This window comes from Anthonomus grandis, unplaced genomic scaffold (genome assembly GCF_022605725.1).
Source record: "Anthonomus grandis grandis unplaced genomic scaffold, icAntGran1.3 ctg00000502.1, whole genome shotgun sequence".
Classification (NCBI taxonomy): Eukaryota; Metazoa; Arthropoda; class Insecta; order Coleoptera; family Curculionidae; genus Anthonomus; species Anthonomus grandis.
This window is the reverse complement of record NW_026088519.1, coordinates 59,765-72,894: the sequence shown is the minus strand read 5'-3', so window position 1 is coordinate 72,894 and position 13,130 is coordinate 59,765. Positions and strand designations below refer to the sequence as shown.

The 13,130-nt window shown below is 32.2% G+C and overlaps 2 protein-coding genes across 2 annotated transcripts; one reads left to right on the top strand and one right to left on the bottom strand.

Moving 5' to 3' along the window:
* Nucleotides 1-627: 627 nt before the first annotated feature.
* On the bottom strand, nucleotides 628-1,331 carry LOC126749702 (uncharacterized). Its single transcript, XM_050459386.1, has 2 exons — nucleotides 883-1,331; nucleotides 628-841 (listed from the first exon to the last, which is right to left on the bottom strand). Exons 1-2 carry the CDS (start codon nucleotides 1,329-1,331, stop codon nucleotides 628-630), a joined length of 663 nt encoding a protein of 220 aa, XP_050315343.1.
* An 857-nt stretch (nucleotides 1,332-2,188) lies between these two features.
* Nucleotides 2,189-9,587, top strand: LOC126749703 (polymerase delta-interacting protein 3-like). Its single transcript, XM_050459387.1, has 4 exons — nucleotides 2,189-2,388; nucleotides 5,574-5,835; nucleotides 8,935-9,143; nucleotides 9,285-9,587. Exons 1-4 carry the CDS (start codon nucleotides 2,201-2,203, stop codon nucleotides 9,376-9,378), a joined length of 753 nt encoding a protein of 250 aa, XP_050315344.1. The 5' UTR covers nucleotides 2,189-2,200; the 3' UTR covers nucleotides 9,379-9,587.
* The last annotated feature ends 3,543 nt before the right edge of the window (nucleotides 9,588-13,130 follow it).

Sequence of the window (13,130 nt, the reverse complement as noted above, 5' to 3'; positions counted from 1 at the left end):
AATCTTGTCCCTCATAGAAAATAGAGGTATTTCATCTTCGCTTTCTATTTCCTCCAATTCTGGCCTGTTCTCATCAAGTTGTTGGGGTGGTGGCGGGGTTCTTTCACGTTGGGAATGAATAGCAAAATCATCGTCTCGGAATACATGCCTACTGTTGAGCGGAAAAATTCCACATTTTCTAGAACCATTTACGGCCACTTCAACGCTTGCAGCACGTAGGTATGCTCTCCCTAGCAGCTCAGCGACCTGATAGTGAGTTATCACCCTTCCTGGGTTATTTTTGAGCCATGACTCAATCTCCAATGCATAATATGTTTTAAATGGAGACATAAAAGCTACGTCTAGGGGTTGTATCTTATGTGTCGAATGAGGAGGTAGACATAAAATATGCACATGGTTTTCCTTTGCTAAATCAATTAAAGGGATGTTGCGCGTATGAGAGTAGTGCCTGTCTAATATTAAAACCACTGGATCGCCCTTTGCTGGTTTAACATGCTTTATAAAATATGTTAACCAAGCTGTAAACAGATCAGGCTGAATCCAACCGGAAGAATGACATCTGGCGATCGTTCCTGGCGGTGCTCCATGCATTTAGAAGTTCACGCTTCATATTTTTTCTAGGAAATACTAGTATACTGGTGGCACATATATTTCGGTAGCGCTCATACAAGTCACTACAGTAACAAGAGCTCCCCTTTCGGATGTCGTCAAGGCTCCAACTTGCCTTTTACCTCGTAAGCTGAGAACCTTTGAATGTTTGTGTTGAACAGTTGTAATGCCTGTTTCATCTACATTAAATAATCTGGCTGGATTCAATTTGATTTCTGCTATAAGGCTGGCTCTAACAGATCAAAAAAAGCCGCGCAATTTTCTCGAGTAAACCCTTTTATGCGAGCTGCAGATACACCCTGTGGCTTTCTAAAACTCAGTTCAGGATGTCTCTTTAAAAACCCTTTTTGCCACTTTTTTCCTGCACTTGATTTCGTCATAGAAAAAGGGTGTTGTAGCCCGTTCTGGATAGCTAGCTGAAACGCTAGCCTTCTAATATCGGAAGCTCTTAGTCCATAAAACTGTTTCTCCATATCTAAACAATATGTAACTAACAGATTTTCAATTTCGTTGCTTAGCGCAGGTCTTCTTCCTAATTTCGTAGCTGTTAATACTTCTATTGGCTTGTCTGATTTTACGTAATCAACAAGGGTACTTCCTGGAACTTTATATATTTTTGACGCTTTTATATACCCCATTTCTTTGCTTCTAACAGCATTTACCGCAAGCCCCATGGCTCTTGCATCCCATGTTTTACGACCTTTCTCTTGTTTTCCGTGCATCTAGAAAAAAAAAGCAAAAAACCTCCTTAATCAAGGTTAAAAGCATAATAATATGGTATATGAAACTTATTCTCATTTATTATTAAAAAAAAGAGAATAAAACGCAAGTATCTATGACAGAAAATCAGTTGATTCATTTAAAAGCAGCTCCAGAAAACTGGTTTCAAATATCGGATACTATACGATATTAGGAAACCAAAAGTATCCGATCTTACGGCACATAACCTCACTAAATTTACCGTTTTTTTTTACATTTAAAAAATAGTTCACAGAAGCAATTTATACATTAAAAGGTAACATCTGCAATCTACTTAATGATATGGTATGTAACAAACAAATAATTTAACCTACCTTTTCCAGAAATAACGCCAAAAATTATACACTGTTAAAATCTATGCACATTGAAAACCGTTACAGTAGCAAAATGACGTTTTATAAACAATGATAGTATTCTGTAATTCTTGTAGGAAATGATCTGCGTAATAGGTCTCTTGATTACTATGGAAGTTACGGCATGGCTCTGTGCTATTACAGATTTAGAGTAATGTCCGATATTAGGAACCTATGCAGTATTAGGCTACTTTCCTCTACACTTTATGGTATATGTGTATAATAGCTCAGTTCATCAACTAAAAAAAATCATATTTCCTTTTGCCTGTAGTAGACTCTTGAGTTGTGAGCTTGAAATTTCAGTTGTTATTGAATCATTTCAATTTTTATAGACTGTTAGGTTTTCATAAGCTGTCCACTTAAATTATATAGTTTTTTTTTATGTTTATCTGTCAAACACAACTTTTCTTATTATAAGGAATTTCCTGTTACACAATGTTTGGTCAAATAAAATAAATAATAACTGTTTCCTAGGTACCATGCCAGACCCTTACGAAAGGCCTTATGACTCAGGTTTATACAAATGGATCAAACCGGACCTGAGAACCGCATCTCACTTAATAAGCTCACTCGAACCAGCCAGACAAGCCATGAGGGATGTTATGCGAGAAGAACTGTTTTTGGCCAGAAATGACTTGTCTAAAATCCTTGCACCACCTGTCTCTCGGTAAATAACTTTACTACTTAAAAAAGACTTTTACAATTAAGAAATTATTCAACTTCAAATCTTATTACTACTTATTTTTGTCCTTACTACTTATTTCAATGGGATTAGGAAGAATAAACTACATTTTTTTGTATTTAGGTTTGTTAATTTTTTTAATAAATAGACTGTCTAGGCCTCGGTGTCAGTTTTGTAAACTGTTTTGAGGTCAGTAATAAATTGTTATTGAAAAAAAAAATCAAAACAGTCTACGTTTATGAGAAATTGTACATAAAAATACAGTGGAGCGTAAAAGCATCATATATATAATGTTTAAGAAAACTTCTTTCTTATGCTCGGCCTATTTACCTTATGCTAATAAAAACTACATATGCCACATTTTAAGTTACTAAGAATAAGTAGAAACAAACAGTATACAGTATCAACTCGATTACGTATAAACAAAAAACTGACGAGAAAAAATTATGTATAAAAAATGAATGAAGCAGTTAAAATACAACACTATACTCTATTTCAGAAGTGTATAGAGCAATAAACTGGGGAATTCCGTTCTGTTTGGCTACATTTGGGTACCCTAGGCCTATAAACTACAGTGGTAGTTCATAGGCGCAGGTACTTATAATATTAATGAATTTAATTTTCACGGATTAAATGCCTTTATTTTGAAAGAGATTAAATACTAAATAAATACTTTTAATCCTTTTGTATAGGTACCTATCTTTTAACGCTTTGTAACATGCAAAAATGGGGTCAGGTAATATATACAGACTATAAATACTTTTAAATCATATTTTAAACGTTAGTAGTCACTGCTACGCTGTAGTGTAATCACAATATTATTATCCCAATATTTAAAAAATGGAGGTATTCAGTCCAACGAAAAGATGTACTAAAAATTCTCCACTATCGCTGAGTGAAAAAGTTATTATTTTAAATGTACATGATTGCATAAAACACGATTACCCTAGTTTTACTGTGCAAGAAATTGTTGAAAAATGTTCTCGAATGAGTGGAATTAGAAAGTCCACCATTTTCAAATTGTTGCGGGAAAGAAAAGTAGCAGGTCAAGTGGAATCTCCCAAGCAAAAGCCAGGACGACCTACAAAAGTCCTTGATGAAAATGCTAAATGTATAATTCGAAGAAAAATTCACTCTTTTTATTTTAAAAAGGAAATACCCACCCTAGACAAAATTTTAATGGAGCTTGGCCGAGATGACAGTATTCCGTTGATAAGTAGAAAACTTTTATGGAAAACTTTAAAAAATATGGATTTTGCCTGGGAAAATCATAACTGCAAAGCACTTTTACTGGAGAGCGACGAAATTGTTTGTTGGAGACGACAATACTTGAGAAGTATCAAGCAGTACCGCAGGGAGCAAAAGAAAGTTTTTTTATCTTGATGAGACGTGGATTAACGAAGGTTATATAGTCCAAAAAATGTGGCAAGACAAAAATATAACCAGTGCTCGCCAAGCTTTCATAGAAGGCCTGTCTACGGGTATTAAAGAACCTTCGGGAAAAGGAAAAAGACTTATAATCACACATATTGGAAGCGAAGAGGGATTTTTAAAAGAAGGTCTGCTAACCTTTGAGTCGACTCGCACAGGAGATTACCATGAAGACATGAACTCAGACGTTTTCGAGGACTATTTTGGTGAAATGATAAAATTTCTTCCGGCTAATTCGGTGGTGGTTATGGATAACGCAAGCTATCATTCACGGCGAATAGAGAAGACGCCAACTTCAAGTTGGAGAAAGCAAGAAATTATCGATTGGCTGACTGCAAAAGGTATTGCGTTTGAAGCAAATTTGATAAAAAAAGAACTGCTGGCAATAGCAAACTTACACAAAACTCGTTTCATGAAATACGCCGTGGAAGATATAGCCGAAAAATATAATATAACTGTACTGCGCTTACCGCCATATCATTGCGAACTAAATCCTATAGAACTGATATGGGCGCAGGTAAAAGGATTTGTAGCAAGACAAAACACGACTTTTAAAATGAAAGATGTTAAGCTACTGTTTGATCAAGCCATTACGGAAGCGACACCAGAGAATTGGCGAAAAGCAGTCCAGCATGTAATTAGGCAAGAGGACAAAATGTGGGATCTTGACAACCTCATCGATCAGACAGTCGATCCTTTAATTATAATGTCAAGAGGTGATGACAGTTCGTCAGATGACGAAGAAGACTACAATCTATTATAATTTAAAATTGTTATACACTGTTCAAAAAGTGCCAGATCCAAAAGTGACATTTTCAACTGTTTTACTCTACATATTATGTTCAATAAATTTGTGAAAAAAATATATTATTCCATTTAAACAAAAGTAACTTTCTAAAATAAAATAGCATTTAAGTACATTAATTATAAGGTAAAAAACAAGTCCCAGTTGCACGCCTTTGGCGAACCGTTTTCAATGTTTATCAGTGGGTAACAATGGGCAAAACTCATAAATTGACCCAAAACCGGGTGGCACTACCTGCAATCAACGAAAAGAAAGAATTTTACATTGAAACTAATACCCAACTAAGGTAGTGGCATAAAATATTGGTGGATCACCAGGTACCACTTTTGCATACCTAATGAGGTTTTATTGCTCTACACACTTCTGAAATAGAGTATAATAATAAAATGGTTATGGATTAAAATGCTAAAACAAATAAGCAATAGTATGTGGAAATATTTAAGAGCAGGTATCTAATGAAAATTAAATAACAGGAACTAGCAGGACTATAATTAAGAAATTCTTGCACAGAATATTGTTAAATTTCCCCAAAAAATTCCTTTATTAACCCTTTAAAGGCGGGAGGAGTATTTTGTTGATATTTTTTGCATTATTGAAAAATTTAACATAAAAGAAGGCAGGATATTTCTCAGTGGCACTGAGTCTATGTTGGGGATAGTTAAAACCGACAAATCTGTTAAGGACTCATACTTGACCAACCTCTCCCTATTCTTCAACATAAACAAAAGGCGTTCATTAAAGCATTAGGATTTCCAGCTTTTTAAAATGGCTTCTACATGAATCCTTCTTAAATTTAGCAAAGTTCTGACCTCTCTTTTTTGTGCTATAAAGGCTCTGTCACAATCTACACTTCCTCCCGATTCCATATTTTAAAATTGGGTATATGTTGGGTATAATATTTGCCTACATTCAATAACCCAAAACTTTTTTCTAGACCTATAAGGCCGCAGCCACGTGAATACGTGGACTTAGATGCTGTAGATGAGGACGAGGAGATGCCTATGATGCCACCCAGTAGGATATCCCTCAAAGGTTCTACCAGGACGAGTAACGTGCATTCAAGACTCGATTCGTCTCCAGCAGACCAATTAAGTCACGGGATTTTAGCACAACCTAAAACCAAAGTTGTCGTTCCGGCCGGTCACAGGATCGTCGTTTCCAATTTGCAGGGCAGCGTCACCGAGGAGGATATAAAAGTAAGTGAAGTTTAATGATTGAGTGGTATTGTCCAGGAATAATTTATGTGAAATTTACCACAGAAGGATCACAAGAAAATTGATTTGAATCATGGTGGTTGGATGTTTTTAAATGTTTGAGATCTATATAAATATTTGAATAATATATATCGCATTATTTCGGGAAAATATCCTTAAAAATAATTAGGTGATTAAGAAAAAAGTGTCTCTACTCTCTAAATTCTTAACCCAGAATCATTTCTTTTATAGTCAAATGTATCCTCTAGAAACTCTTTATATTAATGTAAAAAAAAATTGGTAAATTCACTTTTACTTCCCAAATAATGCTGAGTAACCATTAAATAACTAACTGGATTCCTAATCAAATCCCTTTTTGAAGGAACGCCTTAGGATGAAATCAGTGTCTGAACACCCTTAATCCGCAAACAACTTATGATACTTTAGTCTGATCACTATTTTACATTTTTATGTATTGACAAGTGTTATCAAAGAGTATTTATCTGTTCTTATATAAAATTATGTTCGCAAATGAGACATTTTTGGCATTTATGGAAAGTGACACATGGGGAATTTTGGAGATATGCCCCTTGATTGCTTTTTCGACCTATCCTATTATTATTATTATGAAACCTGTTTTCCACTGATAAAGAAATGAAATCTAGAGGAACAAAGGTTAATTTAAATTCCGAACTCAATAGGCTAAGAAAAGGTGTCTGTCTATAAAGAAATGTTTGTAAAATCGTAACGAAAATGTATAGGGAAAATTATTCATGGTTTACAAGAAATGCTGTTAATGTGGAAATAATTGAAGGCAATCCCAGATTCCCAGAAGTAGCAGCTGATAGTCTCAATCCTTTTACAACATTGACTACAGTTTTATACTCAAGCATTTAACTTTGAGGCAAAATTCGTTTTTTTTATGCAAATAGATGTGCCTCTAAAAGTGCTGAAAATTTTCACGAAAACTCCAATAATTTCTTTAAAAAAATTAAATTTGTGGGACTAGAGAGAGCAATTTTTCCCGATAAGTGACTAAAGTTATAAAAAAAGAGGACAGTAATGGATAAGGTATTTATTGTTTACTACCTAGTATCTCAAATATTTTGGAATTTTTACTTTGTCCACTTTCAATACTAAATTTAACTTACTAAGCTTTACTCAGTATAGTTTAGCTCTCTGTGAAAGCACAGAAAGTGCCAAAATTAAACTTGGCAACTATATAATGTTAAGGGAGAGTAAAATGCTGGTGAACTAAAAACCGTATTTAGCATTAATGACATTTTATAGAATTGAATATCCATTTTTGCGCTCATACCTTAAACATTACCGTTGCGATTATTGCAATTAAAATCTAAGTATTCTTTTAGGCTTCAATTGCCTGAAATAAATAATTTTATTCTTCCAGGCAGTTAAGGTCCAGAAACAAATTCGCTGCTTAAAATTTAAACTGCCTGGAAGAAATATCATGTTTCTTTTCCTCAGCATGAAATTCTCTCTTCAAATGAAAACCAGACCTAGCAAAGTGAACATTTTGGCAATGTCGGCTTTATATGAATATTCAGACACTCGTAGCAATTATCTCGCAATTTTAGTTTTGGCAACGTCGAAGAGGTCTCAGGAGATTAATTTCCCAATTTGAGGAAGTATAGGACCATAGGAAACGAAAATAAAAAAAAGTTCACACTTTGTATCTCTAGTAGAGAAGATTCGTAACATTGAAAATAAGAGAGTATGTATTTGCTGTTTCGCAATGTTACATATAATTCGTTTGGTGAGTATGGTCAAATGATTTTTTTATTCAAGCCCATAACTATATAAGAAGCCCTAAGAGTTAATAAAATAAAGAAAAAGACAAAGGACAAGTAGACAAAAATAAGGACAATCTTATTTTCAAAATAGAAGACAGCTAGTTAAAAGCCATTATGAATTCAGGAAGTCATGTCGGATAACTCAGGGTCTGAGACTATTAGGTGGAAAAAGAGGAAAAATATTAACTTTTTTTTTGGTTTCTATCACATTTCACATCTCCATTACGCCTTGGATCATCTGTAAAATATATTTTTCTGACCCCCTGTAGACGAGATTCCTCATTTTATTGTGATCTCTGAATGACGATTTAGGGATGCAAAAAACTAGTTTGTACTCAAATATATCTCCTAGGAACAAAAAATGATTATTAACTTCCAAGGAGTAGATCCCAAAGCCCGAAACACTTTCTACATGTTCATACTTTACAGAGAATCTCTCACATGTTCATACAATGAATATATTAAACTTTGAAACAGGGGCAAAAGAGAGATTTGAGAATCAATATTGAAGCAGTGAAGATTGATAAACCCAGTGAGAATAAGACAAATTGATGCTCTTTAAAACTGATACAATATCCAGAGAGGAGTATAGAGGATTGTCCTCTAAATGAACTGCTATATAAAAGTGCATTTACTTAACCAAAAAGTTAGTCCCAATGACGAAACCACTACATGCTTAATGATTCTTTAATAGATTTAGTATCAATCCTTAGTAGAAGTAGTTTTGTAAACACCAAAAAAATTTAAGCTCTAAGTACATGTTAATGGATATACGGTAGACAATTCCATGGGAATTAGTCGCAACCAAGGATTAATTTGCAGCACATCTTGGGGTCTTATTGTGTAACTTATGTGATGTTCAGAGAAAGGAAACTCACAGTGTACAATATTCAGCAGTTGCTCAAAGAAAATCCAGAAAAGAACAAATATTGACCACATACTGAAGAGGATCAACGATGTTCGGTCGAAAATCAGAAGAACAGGAGAAATGTCTGAGACAAACGGAAAACGAGTGCAACTGCCTGGAATAAGTCAGAAATTTGACAATTTTCGTTAATAAAAGTTTCGTTAATTAAATTTAAAATGTTTTAACCCAAATATATTTATTTTTAACGCAGAGCAATATTTACTTCAAAGGAAGTGAGACTCCTTAGTTCTCCTTTTTATTTTCATAGTAATATGATAGGTAATGAGGTCTTTTAATATTTAGGTTTCCTATAACGAGTAAGAGTTGTAACGGTGATTGTTGTATTGGTAAAAACCGACATTTTTAAATATAATTCTTTTCTAGGAGCTATTTGAAGATATCGGGCAACTTTTGTCGGCCAAACTAGTCAGACCGGGAGTAGCCGAAGTGATTTACAAGAACCTAAAGGATGCACAAAAAGCGGTGGATACTTACCATAACAGACAGTTGGACGGGCAACCGATGAAATGCCTTTTAGTTAATAAAAGACCGATGAACCAACCCACTTCTATGCCTTTACCGAAATCCGAAGGGTAAGTTTACGATTACGCTTAGAATCATTTTTAACATATTATCAAATTGTCGGTTTTGGTCTATTGTTTATTTACAAATTGTATTTGTTACTCTAACTGCTAAATTGTTGCTTAATAAATTAAATGAAAGTGTTTTTCCAGGATTTTAAGTCGGAGCTCAGGATCAGACTCCTCAAACAAATTGGTACCGGACATAAGCACCATCCACAAGGTACTTTTTCAAAGAAATAAGTGATTTGTTTGTTTTGTAGACGTTAATGTTATCATTAATAATTGATGCTGTTTGGTATGTAATAAAAAGGCTTTTCTAGGACAAGTGTGAGTGGGATGAATGTATCAATATCAAAAAAATTGTAGCCACTATTAAGGCATTAACAGTTTTGAATAATTAGAGTTTAGGCATTTTAATTTTATTTTTTAAGGAATATAGTTTGATCTGTATCATTGGTGGAGTTTCATTTTTAACCTATTTGAAATTGTTTTTTTGGCGGGTATATTTTGGACTTGTGTGGAAAAAAAAGGTGTTCAGACTTATAGGGTTCTCATTTGAAAGTTTCTTAATATTTTTAAACATATTTGTATATTAAAAATTGCAAAAATGTAAAGAAAAAATGTGTTTTTTGATTTTTTAAACAAATAAATGTATGCGCCCAAATTTATCACAAAATATTAAAATTTTCACCATATTTGGGAACCAGTCAATAAACTCAAATTTTTTGAATCTAGAGGGTGCCTAAATTTTTTTTTTACTTTCTCATCATAAAATTTAAAAATACGAGATATGTATTTAACTGAGTAAATTGCATTGAGAAAAAATTAATTTCCTGTATTTCCTTGGAAAAAATAGAATAAGTTCAACTGCTTAGAAGAAATAGTAAATTACATGAATTTTCTCTATTTTATTTTGTTTCTTTTAATTTTTACTGTCCTATATTAACTTTATTTTGTTTGGCTAGACACTAAGTATAAGATTTATTTGTTAAAACTGTTTGTTTTTATGTTAGTTTTTTATGTTGATCCATTGACACTATTGAAATTGAAACATGAGAAACTACCTAAATTTCCTTGGAAAATGAAAAATATATATTCAACTGCCTGGAAGAAATAATAAATTATTTAAATTTTCTTTAATAATGGGGAAAATTTCATATTATTTTGCAAAAATAAGACCTACGGTTTCTTCAGATCGATTGCTCAAGTAGCTATAAAGAAAACGATCTAAAAATAAATAGGAGAGCTTTGCATACAATTTTCTTGAAAAAAGGGCAAATACTCAAATTTGTTTTTTGGAAACATTTTCTTTTCCCTGCAAAAAAAATAAATCAACTAAATTTACTTGCAAAAAAATTGAAATGACCCGAAATTCTTAGCAAAAAATTCCGGATTTCCTTATAACGAGAGGAAATACTGACATTTCTTTGGAAAATGGAAAATATATTTAACTTCTTAGAAAAAATAATGAATTGCTTAAATTTTCCAGGAAAAAATGATAAATCACCTGAATTTTCTTGAAAAATCCGAAGTTATCTGCATTTCCTTGAAAAAAATAAAAAAAATACTTCAAGTTCCTTGGAAAATTGCAAAATTTCTTTAAAAATGCATAGGTAGGACGTCTTATTAAAAAAATACCTTTTTTGACCTTTTGAAAATGACTCTGTATAGTTTTCTTCCTTAGTTGTATGGAAACTGGTAAAAACCCAGATAGCAAACATATATAGGATTATTTGCATGCATCTTCTTTAATAAACCATGACCTGAATTTACTCAACCAGCTTTCTTCTTGCCATAATCAAATGTTATGATTTTTGGACCTAATAAAGATTTTCCTAAAAATAATTTAAATATCTTAATAAATCCCAAGATGGATCGTGCAAAACATTTAGGCATTGTCTTGGATACTGAGTTGAGGTTTCGCGAATATGTTAAATTGTTAATTCAGAAGTAATTTTTATCGTTGAAAATTTTATATAATAGTCGTCAGGTTCTTAGTTTTCATTCGAGGAAAATGCTTTGTGAGTCTCTGGTCCTGTCCAACTTCAACTACTGTGATTTTATTTATGGTCCTTGCTTAGACATTGCAGATAAAAATCGTATTCAGAAAGTTCAAAGTACTTGCTCACGGCTAATATTTCGACTACGAAAATACGATCACATTTCACACACTTTTAAAGAGCTTAACTGGTTGAGGATGGACAGGCGCAGAAAGTTACACTTTTAATTTTTTATTTAAAGTTTTATTAAACCCCTCTTACGTACAATGCCATTAAACTCTACAATAACCTACCAACTGAATTGTCAACTTTAGATCAGAAGTCATTTAAATCAAAGTTAAGTATCATAGAAGTATCTTTTACATTTTACCTTCAACCCGTAATTTAGGCCTTTCATTAATTATTTTATTTTTGGCAATTTTTTAAATTTTATATTTAGCTATTTAATATTTATTTAAATTATATATATATTGTTCTTTATTTGGGTATTTAATGAATTTAATAGAGTTAATCTTTATATTGTAGCTTAAGTTTATGACCGTTGAGTAGGGTCACAGATATAACTAGCTAACGCAACAAATATAACTAGCTTGCGTTAGCTAGTTATATCTGTGGTAGGGTTCAGTAGAGTAGCTGCCTTAGCTAGACTGCGCCCTGCTTCTCGGGTACTTAATTATAGAATGGTATTATTGTTAACAACATCTATAAATTTTTAATAAAAGACATTTATTATTATTATTATTATTATTATTATTATTATATGCAAATGCGATGTATATTCATAATATAATACAATGTCTATTTTTAATGCTCTGTTTATTCTATGGATACGAAATAAATATACATTTGTCACACACTATGTAATACATGGAATTACTATTATTATGTACAATGTATATCCTGAATATACTAGAGATTTAAAGTTATAATCTATTTGAGAATGAAATAAGGGATGTACAATTTACTAAATATTTACGAGTAATCATGGACCAGAACCTCAAGTGGAAACAACATGTGTTAAGATTAACTAATAACATTAGAAAATTAATTCGGAAATTTTATATGAACAACTTTTGATATGTGTTTACAAAGCTCTTGTAAAGTCTTTACTGAGATATGCTATACTAGTATGAGGAAGTTCTTACGAAAATGCATTAAAACCTTTAAAGACAATCCAAAATTACATTCATAAAATCATTTTTAGAAAGGATGAAGTGTTTCCAACATACCTACTTTACAGTGAAAGAATACTGGCAATTCGATCTTTATATATTTTAAGTGTTTGTTCTTTTATATATGAAAACCCTGAGATAGATGTACATACCAGGTTTAATGTTGAAGGAAACTTACAGATTCCCAATAGTACTACCAACCTAAACCTTAGGTCATTTCACTACCTTAGTGTAAAAATATACATTTTGCCGCTAACAGTGAGGATTTTTTTTTTATTCAATTATCAAGCTAATTAAGTTTGGTTATGAGTTTGAGCAAATGGTGCACAACTATATCTTATTCTAATATTTATCCAGTTAGTTTTTATTGGTAAACTCTTAGTATTATAGTTATTATGGTATATACAGAAATTAGGTTTTCTAGGTACCTACCTAATATAATTACAATAGTAAACATCCAATTTTTTTATAATATAAACATGTATGTAACAATTTAATTTTGGTAATATATATGAGTATGAGTATGTATGTCTCATAAACATCTATCACATTCTAAGTATCTGTTACATGTATCTTTATAGAATATACAAATACATTTTTAATATTACAGGATATGTAATAAATATACCTATATCCATGGAACATATTGTCTTTAAAATTAAAAGAAATGAAAGGTCATAATTATTAATCAGAACCCATGTATTAATGCACTTTCTGAACTTTATAGATATATACAGTAGATATAGCGTGTTCTTAGAACATTGAAAGGCCTTTCAATGTTCTAAGAGCGTGTTATGTGGGAAAATAACCGTAAGGACATCGCC